General features: G+C 39.2%; 1 protein-coding gene across 7 annotated transcripts in view; it reads right to left on the reverse strand.

Moving 5' to 3' along the window:
- Positions 1-17910, reverse strand: part of CCDC66 (coiled-coil domain containing 66) — a 67930-nt gene that overhangs the window by 41275 nt on the left and 8745 nt on the right. For 5 of the 7 annotated variants that reach the window (XM_030811575.1, XM_030811580.1, XM_030811578.1 and 2 more), the window contains exons 5-7: positions 17052-17217; positions 16758-16861; positions 12512-12633 (exon numbers count right to left, since the gene is read on the reverse strand). In XM_030811575.1, the coding sequence (XP_030667435.1) occupies positions 12512-12633; positions 16758-16861; positions 17052-17217 (392 nt within the window). The remainder of the gene's footprint in view (positions 1-12511; positions 12634-16757; positions 16862-17051; positions 17218-17910) is intronic. The other 2 variants (XM_030811581.1, XM_030811577.1) reach the window with 1 other exon arrangement.

Consider the following 17910-nt stretch of genomic DNA (forward strand, 5'->3'; position numbering starts at 1 on the left):
GGGATTACAGGCATGAGCCACCGCGCCCAGCCTAACTTTTAGTTCTTTAAGCAATCTCCACATTGTTTTTCATAGTAAGATCTGGTCGTTTAAAAGTGTGTAGCCCTCCCTGCTACCTCTCTCTTGGTCCTGTTTCTGCCATGTTAGATGCCTGCTTCCATTTTGCCTTCCACCATGACTGAAAGCTCCCTGAGGCCTCCCCAGAAGCAGAAGCCACTATGCTTTCTGTGTAGTCTGCAAAACTGTAAGCCTATTAAACCTCTTTATAAATTACCCAGTCCCCAGAGATTTCTTTACAGTAATGAGAGAACAAACTAATAAAATCCACTATAACATTCTATGTAATGTGAACCTATGAAATTTGTTCAGACTTTTATAGCCTAGTAAATTATTAATTCTCACTTTTTACTTTGACTATTTCATCTACAGATTCTTTGGGGTTTCTATATACATAACAGATAACTACACTTTCATTTTTTCCTCTCCAATTCTTAGAAACTTGAAATTTATTTTCCTTGTTATATTGCCTAGAACCACCAATACAAACAGTAATAATATATTGGCATCTTATCTCTTTTTAGAGACAGGGTCTTGCTCTGTGGCCCAAGCATAATCATAGCTCACTGCAGCCTCTAACTCCTGGGCTAAAGTAATTCCCTCACCTCAGCCTCCAGAATAGCTAGGACTACAGGCACATCCCGCTATGCTCGGCTAATTTTTTAGTTTTTTTGTGTTGTGGAGGCAGGGTCTCACTATGTTGCCCAAGCTGGTCTCAAACTCTTGGCTCAAGGCAGCTACTCTTCTGCCCTGGCCTCCTAAAGTGCTGGGCTTATAGGCATGAGCCACTGTATCCAGCCCATAATTTTTAATAATGTATAATTTTATTCTAAGTGTGTCTCTTTTCAGCATCAAGTCTTTGGAGTTTTCATACCTCTGCTTTTTAACAAAGAATTTTTGACTTTTCAAGAGTTGATTCTTGTTATTTTGCTATTACTATTTATCTTGATGTTTACTGTACAAACTATGTTGGCAGATACTCTTTATAATTATACTAATGGTTACTTTAGTTTTCTTTCTTTTTCTTTTTTTTTTTTTGAGAAAGAGTCTTGCTCTGTCCCCAGGCCGGAGTGCAGTGGCACGATCTCGGCTCACTGCAACCTTTGCCTCCTGGGGTCAAGCGATTCCCCTGCCTCAGTCTCCTGAGTAGCTGAGATTACAGGCGTGTGCCACCACACCCGGCTAATTTTTTTTGTATTTTTTAGTAGAGATGGGGTTTCACCATGTTGGCCAGGATGGTCTCGATTTCCTGACCTCGTGATCCACCCGCCTCAGCCTCCCAAAGTGCTGGGATTACAGGCGTGAGCCACCACGCCTGGCTGGTTACTTTAGTTTTGTACATTCTTTAACTTTTATCTGATTTTCACAATCATAATAAACTCTGCCTTTATGGAGAGATCACACAACAGCTAAACACTTTGCACAATATTCTAACAAAACAAATGCATAAAGAATTAGAAAGTTCTCCTTGTTTCCTTCCACTGTCCTTCACCAGAGTGAGACAATACCAACATTCTGCTTTTTGTGTGTTTGTGTGTTTATGTATGTGCTAGTCTTTTAAAGTCTTTCTTTAAATATAGATATGGTTATAGTATATGCATTATTCTGCAACTTACTTTTTTCATTTCACAATGTCTTAGAGACTTTTGTGTCAGCTACTCATTACTTTCCAACTACAAAATTCTTGTAAATTGTTTTAATTTTGACACATTTTTCTGATCCAGAAATGGTCTTTAAGAACTTTTCTATTAAAAGAAATATTTGGGAGAAATATTTTATGTAATTATTCAGGTCTGAGTATGTCTATGTTCTCTTTATACATGAATATCTTGTCTAGGCATTGAATATTTTAGCTCTACCTATTAAACCTTTATAAATATTGCTATACTATATACAGAGGAGAAAACAAAGGTTACTTTGATTTTTGTTGTCATTTTCTCATATTTAAATGCTTGAAGAAGTATATCCTTATTCTTGATATTTGTAAACTTATTATGATATACCTTCAAATTGGCCTCTTCATTCATTCAGCCTAATTTTCTTCTGGATCTAGAAAGTTTTTTCTATGAAACTTGATATATTATTACTTCTGTTTTCTTCTTTAGGAAAGCCTATGATTCAAGATTGTATTTTTATAAGCTATTTATAATATCTTTGATGCCAGATTTTTCATCTCTTTTGAAACTTCTTCCTATATTCTGGGAGTGTTCCCATAGCAATTTCTTCTTTTTCCTCACTGTAATTTAAATTTAATGTTATATCAAGTCTTTTTTCTTTCCTATGATTGTATGTATTGTTGTTTTCTTCCACTCATCTTATGTTGGGCCTATTCCTGTACAAAGATTTCCTGGACCACTTCAATTCCTTAAGATATGAGTAGATAAAAACTGAGTGAATATTTTCTTAAAAAACTCTTAACTATGCCATACGAGGGGCTCTTCCTAAACATGTATGACATGATAGAGATGTCTTTTGTACTATCCTTTATGTTTTTTTGCATTTCACAAATATATATAATACTTTTAAAAGTCAGAAAGTTGGCCAGGCACAGCGGCTCAAGCCTGTAATCTCAGCCCTTTGGGAGGCAAAGGCAGATGGACTGCTTGAACCCAGGAGTTTGAGACCAGCCTGAGCAACCCTGTCTCTACAGAATATGAAAAATTAGCCAGTCATGGTGGCATGTGCCTGTAGTCCCAGCTACTTGTAAGGCTGAGATGGGAGGAATGCTTGAGCCCAGGAAGGTCAAGGCTGCAGTTAGCCATGATTGTGCCAGCGCACTCTAGCCTGGGTGACAGATTATGAGACCCTATCTCAAAAAAAAAAAAAATAATAATAATAATAAAGTTGAGAAGTCAAAAAAGGGAAAGATGTAGAATCCAGTTATGATTATGCATATATGAGTATCTTGAGCATTAATGTAGATCAAAGTTTATGTATCTACTCATCAATATACATCAAACTCCTGCACTGGACAATGACCATCACTAAGATTCTACAAAATACTTTTAGAATAAATTCAGCAAAGTTGCAGGAGATAAAACCAACACACAAAAATAAGTTGTGTTTCTATATACTAATCTATATACTAATAAAGAACAATTCTTCAAGAGTATTTAAAAAAATTCCAGAGGAGGTTCCAAGATGGCCAAATAGGAACAGCTCCAGTCTGCAGCTCCCAGCGTGAGCAACGCAGAAGACGGGTGATTTCTGCATTTCAAACTGAGGTACAGGATTCATCTCACTGGGGATTGTCAGACAGTGAGTGCAGCCCACGGAGCAGGCGGGGCATCGCCTCACCCGAGAAGTGCAAGGGGTTGGGGAATTCCCTTTCCTAGCAAAGGGAAGCCGCCATGACAGACGGTACCTGGAAAATCGGGACACTCCCACCCTAATACTGCGCTTTTCCAACGGCCTTAGCAAACGGCACACCAGGAGATTATATCCCACACCTGGCTTGGAGGGTCCCACACCCACGGAGCCTCACTCACTGCTAGCACAGCAGTCTGAGATCAAACTGCAAGGCAGCAGCAAGGCTGGGGAGGGGTGTCCGCTATTGCTGAGGCTTGAGTAGGTAAACAAAGCAGCCGGGAAGCTTGGACTGGTTGGAGCCCACCACAGCTCAAGGAGGCCTGCCTGCCTCTGTAGACTCCATCTCTGGGCGCAGGGCATAGCTGAACAAAAGGCAGCAGAAACTTCTGCAGACTTAAACGTCCCTGTCTGACAGCTTTGAAGAGAGTAGTGCTTCTCCCACCATGGAGTTTGAGATCTGAGAACGGACAGACTGCCTCCTCAAGTGGGTCCCTAACCCCCGAGTAGCCTAACTGGGAGACACCTCCCAGTAGGGGCCAACTGACACCTCATACAGCTGGGTGCCCCTTTGAGACGAAGCATCCAGAAGGATCAGACAGCAACATTTGCCGTTCTGCAATGTCTGCTGTTCTGCAGCCTCCGCTGGTGATACCCAGTCAAATAGGATCTGGAGTGGACCTCCGGCAAACTCCAACAGACCTGCAGCTGAGGGTCCTGACTGTTAGAAGGAAAACTAGCAAACAGAAAGGACATCCACACCAAAACCCCATCTGTACGTCACCATCATCAAAGACCAAAGGTAGATAAAACCACAAAGATGGGGAGAAACCAGAGCAGAAAAGCTGAAAATTCTAAAAATCAGAGCACCTCTTCTCCTCCAAAGGAACATAGCTCCTCACCAGCAATGGAACAAAGCTCCTCACCAGCAATGGAACAAAGCTAGACAGAGAATGACTTTGACGAGTTGAGAGAAGAAGGCTTCAGACAATCGGTAATAACAAACTTCTCCAAGCTAAAGGAGGATGTTCCAACCCATCGCAAAGAAGCTAAAAACCTTGAAAAAAGATTAGACGAATGGCTAACTAGAATAAACAGTGTAGAGAAGTCCTTAAATGACCTGATGGAGCTGAAAACCATGGCACAAGAACTACATGACAAATGCACAAGCTTCAGTAGCTGATTTGATCAAGTGGAAGAAAGGGTATCAGTGATTGAAGATCAAATGAATGAAATGAAGCAAGAAGAGAAGTTTAGAGAAAAAAGAGTAAAAAGAAACGAACAAAGCCTCCAAGAAATATGGGACTATGTGAAAAGACCAAATCTACATCTCGTGTACCTGAAAGTGATGGGGAGAACGGAACCAAAAACAGTCCAGGACCAAACGGATTCACAGCCAAATTCTACCAGAGGTATAAAGAAGAGCTGGTACCATTCCTTCTGAAACTATTCCAATCAATAGAAAAAGAGGGAATCCTCCCTAATTCATTTTATGAAACCAACATCATCCTGATACCAAAGCCTGGCAGAGACACAACAAAAAAAGAGAATTTTAGACCAATATCCCTGATGAATATCGATGCAAAAATCCTCAATAAAAAATACTGTCAAACCAAATCCAGCAGCACATCAAAAAGCTTATCCACCATGATCAAGTTGGCTTCATATCTGGGATGCAAGGCTGGTTCATCATACGCAAATCAATAAACATAATCTATTCACATAAACAGAACCAATGACAAAAACCACATGATTATCTCAATAGTTTCACAAAATGCCTTCAACAAAATTCAACACTCCTTCATGCTAAAAACTCTCAATAAACTAGGTATTGATGGAACATATCTCAAAATAATAAGAGCTACTTATGACAAACCCACAGCCAATATCATACTGAATGGGCAAAAACTGGAAGCATTCCCTTTGAAAAACAGCACAAAACAAGGATGTCCTCTCTCTCCACTCCTATTCAACATAGTATTGGAAGTTCTGGCCAGGGCAATCAGGCATGAGAAAGAAATAAAGAGTATTCAAATAGGAAAAGAGGAAGTCAAATTGTCTCTGTTTGCAGATGACATGATTGTATATTTAAAAAACCCCATCATCTCAGCCCAAAATCTCCTTAAGCTGATAAGCAACTTCGGTAAAGTCTCAGGATACAAAATCAATGTGCAAAAATCACAAGCATTCCTATACACCAAGAACAGACAAACAGCCAAATCATGAGCGAACTCCCATTCACAACTGCTACTAAGAGAATAAAATACCTAGGAATACAACTTACAAGGGACGTGAAGGACCTCTTCAAGAACTACAAACCACTGCTCAAGGAAATAAAAGAGGATACAAACAAATGGAAAAACACTGCATACTCTTGGATAGGAAGAATCAATATCATGAAAATGGCCATACTGCCCAAAGTAATTTATAGATTCAATGCTATCCCCATCAAGCTACCACTGACTTTCTTCACAGAATTGGAAAAAACTCCTTTAAATTTCTTATGGAATCAAAAAAGAGCCCAAATAGCCAACACAATCCTAACCAAAAAGAACAAAGCTGGAGGCACATGCTGTCTCACTTCAAACTATACTACAAGGTTACAATAACCAAAGCAGCATGGTACTGGTACCAAAACAGATATATAGACGAATGGAACAGAACAGAGGCCTCAGAAATAACACCACACATCTACAACCATCTGATCTTTGACAAACCTGACACAAACAAGCAATGGGGAAAGGATTCCTTATTTCATAAATGGTGTTGGGAAAACTGGCTAGCCATATGCAGAAAACTGAAACTGGACCCCTTCCTTACACCTTATACAAAAAATAAAGACTTAAACATAAGACCTAAAACCATAAAAACCCTAGAAGAAAACCTAGGCAATATCATTCAGGACATAGGCATGGAAAAAATGACTAAAACACCAAAAGCAATGGCAACAAAAGCCAAAATTGACAAATGGGATCTAATTAAACTAAAAAGCTGCTGCACAGCAGAAGAAACTACCATCAGAGTGAACAGGCAACCTACAGAATGGGATAAAAATTTTGCAATCTACTCATCTGACAAAGGGCTAATATCCAGAATCTATAAAGAACTTAAACAAATTTATAAGAAAAAATCAATTCCATCAAAAAGTGGGCAAAGGATATGAACAGACACTTCTCAAAAGAAGACATTCATGCAGCCAACAGACACATGAAAAAAATGCTCTTCATCACTGGCCGTCAGAGAAATGCAAATCAAAACCACAATGAGATATCATCTCGCAGCAGTTAGAATGGCGATCATTAAAAAGTCAGGGAACAACAGGTGCTAGAGAGGATGTGGAGAAACAGGAACACTTTTACACTGTTGGTGGGACTATAAACTAGTTCAACCATTGTGGAAGACAGTGTGGCAATTCCTCAAGGATGTAGAACTAGAAATACCATTTGACCCAGCCATCCCATTACTGGGCATATACCCAAAGGATTATAAATCATGCTGCTATAAAGACACATGCACACGTATGTTTATTGCGGCACTATTCACAATAGCAAAGACTTGGAACCAACCCAAATGTCCATCAATGATAGACTGGATTAATACATATACACCATGGAATATTATGCACATATATACCATGGAATACTATGCAGCCATAAAAAAGGATGAGTTCATGTCCTTTGTAGGGACATGGATGAAGCTGGAAACCATCATTCTGAGCAAACTATTGCAAGGAGAGAAAACCAAACACTGCATGTTCCCACTTACAGGTAGGAAATAAATAACGAGAACACTTGGACACAGGGTGGGGAACATCACACACCAGGGCCTGTCGTGGGATGGGGGGAGGGAGGAGGGATAGCATTAAGAGATATACCTAATGTAAATGACGAGTTAATGGGTGCAGCCCACCAACATGACACATGTATACATATGTAACAAACCTGCATATTGTGCACATGTACCCTAGAACTTAAAAGTATAATTAAAAAAAAAATTCCATGTACAATGGCATGAAATTTTTTAAAATCCCATGTACAATGGCATCAAAAAGAAAAAATACTTAGGAATAAACTTAACCAAAACAATAAAAAGAAAAATATATAAAAAAACAAAAAAATTTTTAAAAATTAAAAAGAAAAACTTAACCAAGAAGGAGTAAGACTTGTACACTGAAAACTACAAAACATTGCTGAAAAAAAATTAAAGACACAAATGAATGGAAAGATATCCTGTATTCATGAATTGGAAGCCTTAATATTATTGAGATATTAATATTGCCCAAAGCAATCTACAGATTCAATGCAATCCCTATGAAAATATCAATAATCTTTCTTTTTGGAGAAATAGAAAAATCCATCCTAAAATTCATATGGAATCTCAAAGGACCACGAATAGACAAAACAACCTTAAAAAAGAAGAAAGTGGAAGGGTCATACTTCCTGATTTCAAAACTCACTCCAAAGCCACAGTAATCAAAATGGTGAGGCAGTGGCATACAGACAAATGGAATAGAGGAGTCCAGAAATAAATCCTCAAATACACAGTCAAATAGTTCTGGACAAGGGAGCCAACACCATTCAATGGGGAAAGGACAGTCTTCAGCAATGGTGCTAGGAAAAACTAGATATCCACATGCGAAAGAATAAAGTAGGGCCCTGACCTTATACCATATAGAAAACTTAATTCAAAATAGATGAAAGACCTAAACATAAGAGATAGAACTAGAAAACTCTTAGAAGAAAATACAGTCCGATGATCAGACTTGGCAATGATTTCTTTGATAGGACACCAAAAACACAGGCAACCAAAGAAAACAGATAAAATGGACTTCATCAAAATTAAGGACTTTTGTGCATCAAAGGACACTATTATCAAGAGAGTGAAAAAGTAGCTCACAGAATGGGAGAAAATAGTTGTGAATCATGTATCTGATAAGGGATTATCATACAAAATATGTAACTCCTACAACTCAACAACAAAAAAACCCAAAAAACCTGACTAAAATGGGCAAAGGATCTCAACAGACATTTCTTCAAATATATGCAAATAGTCAATAAGCATGTGGGAAGTTCCACATCACTAATCACTGGGAAATGCAAATCAAAACCACAATGATACCATTTCACAACCACTGGGATGGATACTGTCAATAAATCAGTAAGTAAGTGTTGGTGAGGATGTGAAGAAATTGGAACACAGTGCACTGCTGATAGAAATATACAATGGTACAGCTGCTGTGGAAAGCAGTGTAATAATTTAACACAAAATTACAAAATTAAAATTGGTAAAAATTTTAACATAAAAAATTAAACAAAAAATTATCACACAATCCTGCAATTCCACTTCTGAGTACACACCCAAAAGTATTGAAGCAGGAACTGAAAAAGATTATTTATACACCAATGTTCATAGCAGCATTATTCCCAATAGCCAAAAGGTATAAACAATCCAAATTTCTATCCATGGATTAATGGATAAAGAAAACATGGTATATACATACAACAGGATGTTATTTAGCATTAAAAAGAAATAAAATTCTGACACATGCTACAGTATGGTTAAACCTTGAGGACATTATGCTAAGTGAAATAAGCCAGTCAGAGGCTGAGACAGGCGAATAACTTGAACCCAGAGGTTCGAGGCTGGAGTGCAACATGACTGTGCCTGTTTGGCCTGGGTAACAAAGTGAGACCCCCAACTCTTTAAAAGTAGAACAAAACTTCGTTAGCATTTGTTCTATTGTCAGTCACTATTCTAGGCACTTTATATGCATTTCCTTATGCTTTACAGGCTTTGGTGACTGCCTACAACCAAACTTCTTTCCCTCCCAATTATATGGAGAGGCTAACTAGATATTCAAATAATATAAATAGTTGTGGCTACAGCTGGGATTTCTGAAAACAACTGCTCTAAGGTATTTGAGAAGAAGGCTTTTTCGTTACACAGCAAATTCCTTTTTCCTCAATAACATCTCTCCAATTTTGTACCACATTCACATACAAATACATAAAAACTGATTTTTTTTTTTTTGAGATGGAGTCTTGCTCTGTAGCCCAGGCTGGAGTGCAGTGGTGCGATCTCGGCTCACTGCAACGTCCGCCTCCCAGGTTCAAGCAATTCTCCTGCCTCAGCCTCCCGAATAGCTGGGACTACAGGCACGCGCCACCATGCCCAGCTAATTTTTGTATTTTTAGCAGAGACAGGGTTTCACCATCTTGGCCAGGATGGTCTCGATCTCATGACCTCGTGATCCGCCCACCTCAGCCTCCCAAAGTGCTGGAATTACAGGCATGAGCCACCGCACCCGGCCAAAACTGCATTTAAATAGTAAAAAAAATGAGCCGATAATCATACTCTTTTAACTCTTGGTTGTCCAGTCCTGGATATAGCATATGTTTCGTTTTCTAGTCCTTCTCCCATCATCAACCCCCACAACTTTTGATTCCAAAAATTTTTTAAATAACTTTATTGGGTTTTTTTAGTTATTTAAAAAAAGATACACATGAGGAATAAAAGTAAAATTCTAAGTCCCCCAACCAACTGAATGGATCATCTCTTGGCCAAGGACCCCAAAGTGCCTTGAAAACTGAGTTCTTGGCCATGAGTGGATAGGGAAATCAGACACATCACATTATACCTCCTCCCTCCCTGGCTAACCACTATTTAGCCTAAGGGCTAAACAGAAACCAGCCCTTCAGAAGATGCCAGCACTGATACCAACCAACCACCTGATGCTTCTGGCCAAAAGGTTTTTGTGTCCTCTGCTTCACTCTTTGATGTCAGAGGGCTGAAAACTCTACCCTCGGATCATGCTAACGCTGCCATTTTTTGTACATGGAACCCATGAAGGGGCATAAAACTCAATTGTGCATGTGTGTTTCTCCTTTCATAAATATTCATGACCCCTCCTATAGCTTATTAAATATGTATATTCAGCCACTTCACTCAGCATAAATTCCTGTTCCCTTCCCCGACACCTTGAAGTTTCTGGCTCCTGGTTGGCCGAAGGCTATGCTTCCCAGCCTGTCAGAATGGCTATGCTGCAGGTTGCAACCGCTGATGAGAAATAAAGTTCTCCTTTCCAAATTCATGAGCCTCGTCATTTCATCAGCTGACAAATACTATCATTAAAAAATATATACAAAATATTTTAAAACCTAAATGTCACCTCAAATGGTTCTTTACTTGCATTAACAATCATGGTATGGATTATCCCCAGATAATAAACATTGCAAATTAAGAAATAAATTATATATTGACATTGAACTGAAAATTTGGCAACTGAAATTATTTAACATTTTTAGTTATTACAGATTTTTTATCCTGATGTTGAAAAGTAAATAAGCCAACAACAGATCCTCACCAACTTCATGAAAACTTAGTTTTAACTACAGCTTTTAATGGTGTCTGCATACAACTTCTAAACTTTACACACTTAAAATTATCACCCAGAGCTACAGAATTTTCCAAAATGAGTTCTACCAAGACAACCTTATTGCCTTTTCAGTCAAAGTGCTTTTGGGATTGTGGGCAAATGCAATTCAGATTTCATTCCTTTTGTTAATGTAAAATTATTAACAGACAACAAAAGTATTCAATGTAGGCAAGTCAGCTCCACATGAAGCAGAATAGACAGCCATGCAAAAAATTTAACTTGAAGGCGTTCTATAAGAAATTTACCTAATTAGGCCATAGTGCCAAAAATTTCTACCACCAGAATCATCACTTTAGGAGAATCATCCCTTTAGGTTACTACATTATTTTCAGAATACATTTGCTAAAATGTAAATGTTCACAAGGAGGAAGGGATAATAAATGTAAAAAAGAAATGAAGGCAAATGAAGCATAATACACTCAAGTAAAAATTAACTGATAACTAAAAATAAGGAGGACTTAGAGATTCTCTCCTTCAAGGAAAATAGGTTAGAGGTCAAATACTAAAAGGTTTAAATATCCAAAGTACTGACACTTAGGACTTACCTCTAAAGTCTGACTAGCTCTAAGTAGTGAATGCCCCATCAGCTTGGACCACCATAACCTGGCTACGAGATTGTGATAGAATGCTTGAAGAGCTAGCAGAAGTGTAAAAATAAATAGAAAAACAGTGACACTGTTTCTTTACCCAAAATTAACCACAGATAAAATTTAAAAATCACAAAAGCACTACACAACGCAAACTTGGCATATGCGTATATTTGATAACTAAACACTTACACATAGTGGCAGAGTTTTGTATTCATTTCAAAAATTGCACAGCTCTTTTATAAGACTCTAAAGGGAGCCTCTACACTCACCTAACGACATAACGAGACAACTCACAGAATGTAAATAGAGACCAGTTGAGGTCATAATTAAATGAAAAATAACACTGTTTTAAAATACCATATGAGCCAGGCCCAGTGGCTCACACCTACAATCCCAGCTACTCAGGAGGCCAAGGTGGGAGGATCGCTTGAGGTCAGAAGTTTGACACCAGCCTGGGCAACACAGTGAGACCCTGTCTCTAAAAAAAATTTTTTTTAATTAGCTGGGCATGGTGGAGTACACCTGTAGTACCAGCCATTTGGGAGGCAGAGGCAGGAGGATCCCTTTAGTCCAGAAGTTCAAGGCTGCAGGGAACTATGTTTTCACCACTGCACTCCTGCCTGAGCAACAGAGCAAGACCCTGTTTCTTTTTTTTAAAAAAACACACATACAAAAAACCCAACAATATGACAAGTTTTTTTTAAATAGGCTGGGCGCGGTGGCTTATGCCTGTAATCCCAGCACTTTGGGAGGTCGAGGCTGGCAGATCACGTGAGGCCAGGAGTTCGAGACCATCCTGAGTAATGTGGTGAAATACCATCTCTACTAAGAATACAAAAAATTAGCTGGCCATGGTGGTGAGTACCTGTAGTCCCAGCTACTCGGGAGGCTGAGGCAGGAGAATCGCTTGAGCCTGGGAGGGGTAGATTGCAGTGAGCTGAGATTGTGCCACTGCATTCCAGCCTGGGCAACAAGGGAGAAACTCCGTTTCAAAAAAAAAAAAAAAAAAAACTTTTTTTTTTTAATAAGCTTTAAAAATAAATTCTATAATATGAACACTGCTTAGTATTTTAAAAATTGCAATTAAGATGTCTTACCCTAGATTGCAATTAAGATGTCTTACCCTAGATTGGTCAAGAATTTGATGTTTTTCCCATATTATTTTATCACTTTCAGATTTTTTCCAAGGATCATTCCATTTTTCAGAAACTTCTTTTTCTTTCTTCTTTAAAGCAACCTGTTCATCTGTAAATAATGTCCTTTTTAAAAAAATGTACAAAAACTGTAAAAACAGAACCATGTAAACAAATCATGACCTTCTTAATGCAGATACCAACACAGATCTAATCAAAACTCTTTTTTAGGAAGGAGATTAACTCACAAAGTGGAGAATAATTTTTTAGGGACATAGAATAAGAAAAAATTTAATCAGAACCAAAGTTAAGTATGGTACAATTTTATTATCACAATTACCAATAAGGAGCAGTTTTATTGGAATAACTTATTTTATACTTTGTCAATTATCATGAGGTTCTAGTTTCCTGTAATGTTCATTCAATTATTATTAAGAGAATTAAAAGCTAGAATTCTGAAGTAGAGAACTATGGGTTAAAATTCAGGTTCAACAACTTCCCAGCTATGTGACTGTTAGGAAACTGCTGGTAAGCTTTTTTTTTTTTTTAATATGGAGTCTCGTTCTGTCAGCGGGCTGGAGTGCAATGGCGCAATCTCAGCTCACTGCAATCTCCGCCTCCCAGGTTCGAACTATTCCCCTGCCTCAGCCTCCTGAGTAGCTGGGGCTACAGGCGGCACCACCACGCCCGGCTAATTTTTGTATTTTAGTGGAGATGGGGTTTCACCATGTTGGCTAGGATGGTCTCTATCTCCTGACCTTGTAATCCACCCGCCTTGGCCTCCCAACGTGCTAGGATTACAGGCGTGAGCCCACCGCACCTGGCCAACTGCTGGTAAGCTTTCTAAGCCTTAGTTTCTTCTATAAAATGGGGATAATAATAGTGCCTATCTCGATATAGGGCTTGGCACAAATATTCAATAAATGTTAGCTATTATATCTTAATTGCTAACAAGTAAAAAACATAAAACCCTGTGTCTGAGAGATATAGTCAAAACTAACCCCTCAATCAACAGTAGTTCTTTAAATACAAAATTCAATGTTGTATAAATTTAAATTCCAAGAATGTTACTGGAAGCATGACTTAAATAGAGGCACTTTACTGAGACAAGTTAAAAAAAACAGTAAACTGATTTTTAAAATAATTAAAGCATAAGGCCAGGTGTGGTGGCTCACAACTGTAATCCCAGCACTTTGGGAGGCCAAGGCAGGTGGATCAAGGCCAAGGCAGCTGAGGTTAGGAGTTCGAGACCAGCCTGGCCAATATGGTGAAACCCTGTCTCTACTAAAGATACAAAAAGTAAGTTGGGCATGGTGGCGGGTGCCTGTAATCCCAGCTACTCAGGAGGCTGAGGCAGGAGAATCACTTGAACCCAGCAAGCAGAGGCTGCAGTGAGCTGAGATGGCGCCATTGCACTCCAGCTTGGGCAACAAGAATGAAACTCTGTCTCAAAACAACAACAAAAATGATTAAAGCACAAAATATTCTGGTCATTTCCAAGTAGTTCCATCTTATTTCAGACATTTGGTATTGCATTTTGATGTGGAATGTGCTGAAAGAAAATATTTAAAGATGAAATTGTGATATAAACACACATCAAGACCGCCAAACCTTCTGATACTGCTAACGTAAGTTTAATCTCTTCATTCTTCTTTTACCTTGATGATACAGTTTGGATATTTGTCCCCTTCAGATCTCATGTTGAAATGTGATTCCCCAATGTTGGAGGTGGGGCCTAAGGGGAGATGTTTGGGTCACAGGAGATGAATCCCTCATGAATGGCTTGGTGGCATCCCCTTGGGATGATGCTTGAGTTCTCACTCTGTCAGTTCACATGAGAGCTGGTTGTGTAAAAGAGCCTGGCATCTCTCTTGCCATGTAAAATGCCTGCTCCCCCTTTGCCTTCCACCATGAGTAGAAGCTTCCTGAGGCCTCGCCAGAAGCCGAGCAGATGCTGGTACCATGCTTGTACAGTCTGCAAAGCTGTGGGCCAAATAAACCTCTTTTCTTTATCAATTATTCAGTCTCAGGTATTCCTTTATAGCAACACAAAACAGACTAACACACTTGACTTCCAGCATCAATTCACTCCTTATTTCTGCTGCTTCTCTCTTTTTTTTCTGTAGAGATGGGGTCTCACTCTGTTGCTCCAGCAGGCTCATGTTGAACCCCTGGCCTCAAGCAATCCTCCCATCTCGGCCTTCCAAAGTGCTGGGATTATATGTGAGCCACTCACCTGGTTTTGCTTATCTCTTTTTCTAAATCATCTATCCCAGCCAAGTTAGTGACGGCCTCACAAGACTTTCTAGTTTTTCAACTAGGGTGAAGCCCATCTCATGCCTTTAGCATAGCTATTCTTAAGAAATACAACTGTTACATCACACGTTTTGCAAACTGTGATACGCAGACCCCAAATTTAGTTGAAGAAGTAATGGATATTTCTTAGTCACTAATGAAATTTCAAGAAATTATAGATTTTTCTGTTATAAGGTCCAAAGCCGAAAGAAAGCAATAAGCTTATTTCTGTCTAGAATACATACTGTCTGATACAACAATGATTATTCTTCATTAGAATATTTTGGTTATTTAAAAAAGTGAAATCAATTAGTTTTTAGTAAAACCATACTTAAACGCACAGGATGTCTGCTATGAAAAATTATAAAAAAGGATTTCCAGGAAATGCGAAAAGTTTACAAATCTTTGACCTTACAAGGGCTGCAGAATGTACTGATGACATTAATGTTTTTGGTGCCCACTTCAGAGTAACAGACACGACCTAAGGCATTATGAAACCACAAAGTTTCTTAAGCATTTGTAGAGAGCTACTCTAGATGTCAAATGTTATAAAATACGACTTTTGATAATATCATACTAAAAGATATACAGTAGGCCCTCCATATCCATGGGTTCCACATGAGCATCTGTGCATTTTGGTACCCTGAAGTGGGAAGACTATCCTTGAACCAATCTCTCATGGATACTGAGGGATAACTATACTTTAAAGGAAACTACAGTGTTTTAACCCCAAAATATATTAATTTGACACATTTCAAGATGGCTGTTCAGAGGGTCTACAAACAGAAGTAGCCTTGCAAAGCTGTCTTTTGTGGGGAAGATTTGCATCTGTACAGAAAATCTGCATTGACGCAGCCAGGCTTTCTCTGAGGATTCTCCCCTGTCCAGATCTAGGATAAATTAACTGAGTCTGACACCTTTAAAGGTCTGAAAGAAACATTTATCATCTGTTCTCTGAAGGCTACTACCTTTGAGGTCTCATGTACATAATAAAACCACTTTTGGCTGGGCATGGTGGCTCATGCCTGTAACCCCAGCACTTTGGGAGGCCGAGACAGGTGGATCACAAGGTCAGGAGATTGAAACCATCCTGGCTAACACAGTGAAACCCCGTCTCTATTAAAAATACAAAAAAATTAGCCGGGCGTGGTAGCGGGTGCCTGTAGTCCCAGCTACTCGGGAGGCTGAGGCAGGAGAATGGCGTGAACCCAGGAGGTGGAGCTTGCAGTGAGCCGAGATCACACCACTGTACTCCAGCCTGGGCGACAGAGCAAGACTCCGTCTCAAAAAACAAAACAAAATAAAACAAAAAAACACTTTTACTGGCCAGGTTGCTCTCCTCCCCCTCCCATAATCTGTTTTGCCATGCTCCAACCCCTATTCTTTCTGTAACCTCAACATGGTGGACAAGTGTCAGCCATCTGGCCATTTATTTTAGTTTTTATATTTTGTAAAACTTCCATGCATGTTAATAAATTTGTATGCCTTTTATTAATTTGCCTTTTGTCAGCTGATTTTTCAGCAAACCTTCAGAGGGCAAAGGGGAAGTTTTCCCTTGGCCCCTAAACTTCATCCTCAATACATATTCTTTTTTATTTATTTATTTGAGATAGAGTCTTGCTCTGTAGCCCAGCTGGAGCGCAGTGGCACGATCTCGGCTCGCTGCAACCTCTGCCTCCCAGGTTCAAGCGATTCTCCTGCCTCAGCCTCCCGAGTAGCTGGGATTACAGGCGTGCACCACCACGCCCAGCTAATTTTTATATTTTTAGTAGAGATGGGATTTCACCATGTTGGCCAGGATGGTCTCGATCTCTTGCCCCCCTGATCCACCCGCCTCAGTTTCCCAAAGTGCTGGTATTACAGGTGTGAGCCACCATGCCCAGCTTCAATACATATTCTTTAAGCCAATAATACTATAATAAAGGTATAAAAGTTACCTACCTAGCTCTTTCCTCCACTGGGCTTTTTTTGCTTCCAACGAATTTCTATCACGTTCCCTTTCCCCTAGAGTACTGAATATATCAGCTGGTTTCCATTCATTTTCTCTAAGGTAAAACACAAAAGATAACAGAAACTGTATCATACATTTCTACACAACTGACTCCATAAATATTAAGTAATAAGCTTTTAAATAGCTCTAAGTATTCAGAGTAACTATTTCACATCCAAGTAAAGGAAAAGCAAAACCATATTCCAAAGACGACCACACAGTAACAACAGATAGGAGTTACATACATGGCAATTTTTTGCTCACACTGTTTAGATGTCTCCTGATGTTCATTTAAGACAGATTTATTTTCAGCTGGGACAAATGAAACCATTTCGGTTTTTTTGAATAATCCCATAATGTTCTCATCCTTTGGCTGATTAGAAATACTGTTTAAATGTAGACTATATTGACCTAGGAGGTAAAATACATGTTTTAAAATTAACACTAAATTACATCTATTATAATACTTGGCATAGTGCTATACAGTTCTTACATGTCTTATACGTTACTTAAATTAACTCTCAAAACAATCCTTGAGGTGGCCATTAAGTTTCCCTTCCTGTCAAAAAGAAAAAATGGAAGCAAGGTGTGGTGGCTCACACCTGTAGTCCCAGAACTTTGGAAGGCTGACATGGGCAGATTGCTTAAGCTCAGGCGTTCGAGATCAGCCTGGGCAACACGACAAAACCCCGTCTCTACCAAAATTACAAAAATTAGGTAGGTGTGGTGGCACATGCCTGTAGTCCTAGCTATTTGGGAGGTTGAGGTGGGAGGATGGGTTGAGCCCAAGAGGTGGAGGTTTCAGTGACCTGAGATTGTGCCACTGCACTCCAGTTTGGGCAGCAGAGCCAGAGGCCGTCTCAAAAAAAAAAAACAAAAAAAAACAAAAAAAACAAAGGAAACTGAAACCCAGAGGTTAAATGGCTTGCTCATGACCATAGCCATACAATTTCTTGTATCAGATAAGGAAGAAAACAATCGAGCAACAACAGAAAACAAATCTCCATTTCCTCTTGCCAGCATGCTTTTAAAAATAAAAATTGGCTGGGCACGGTGGTTCATGCCTGTAATCCCAGCACTTTGGGAGGCCAAGGTGGGCGGATC

The sequence above is a fragment of the Nomascus leucogenys genome, chromosome 4 (assembly GCF_006542625.1).
Source record: "Nomascus leucogenys isolate Asia chromosome 4, Asia_NLE_v1, whole genome shotgun sequence".
In the NCBI taxonomy this organism is placed as follows: domain Eukaryota; kingdom Metazoa; phylum Chordata; class Mammalia; order Primates; family Hylobatidae; genus Nomascus; species Nomascus leucogenys.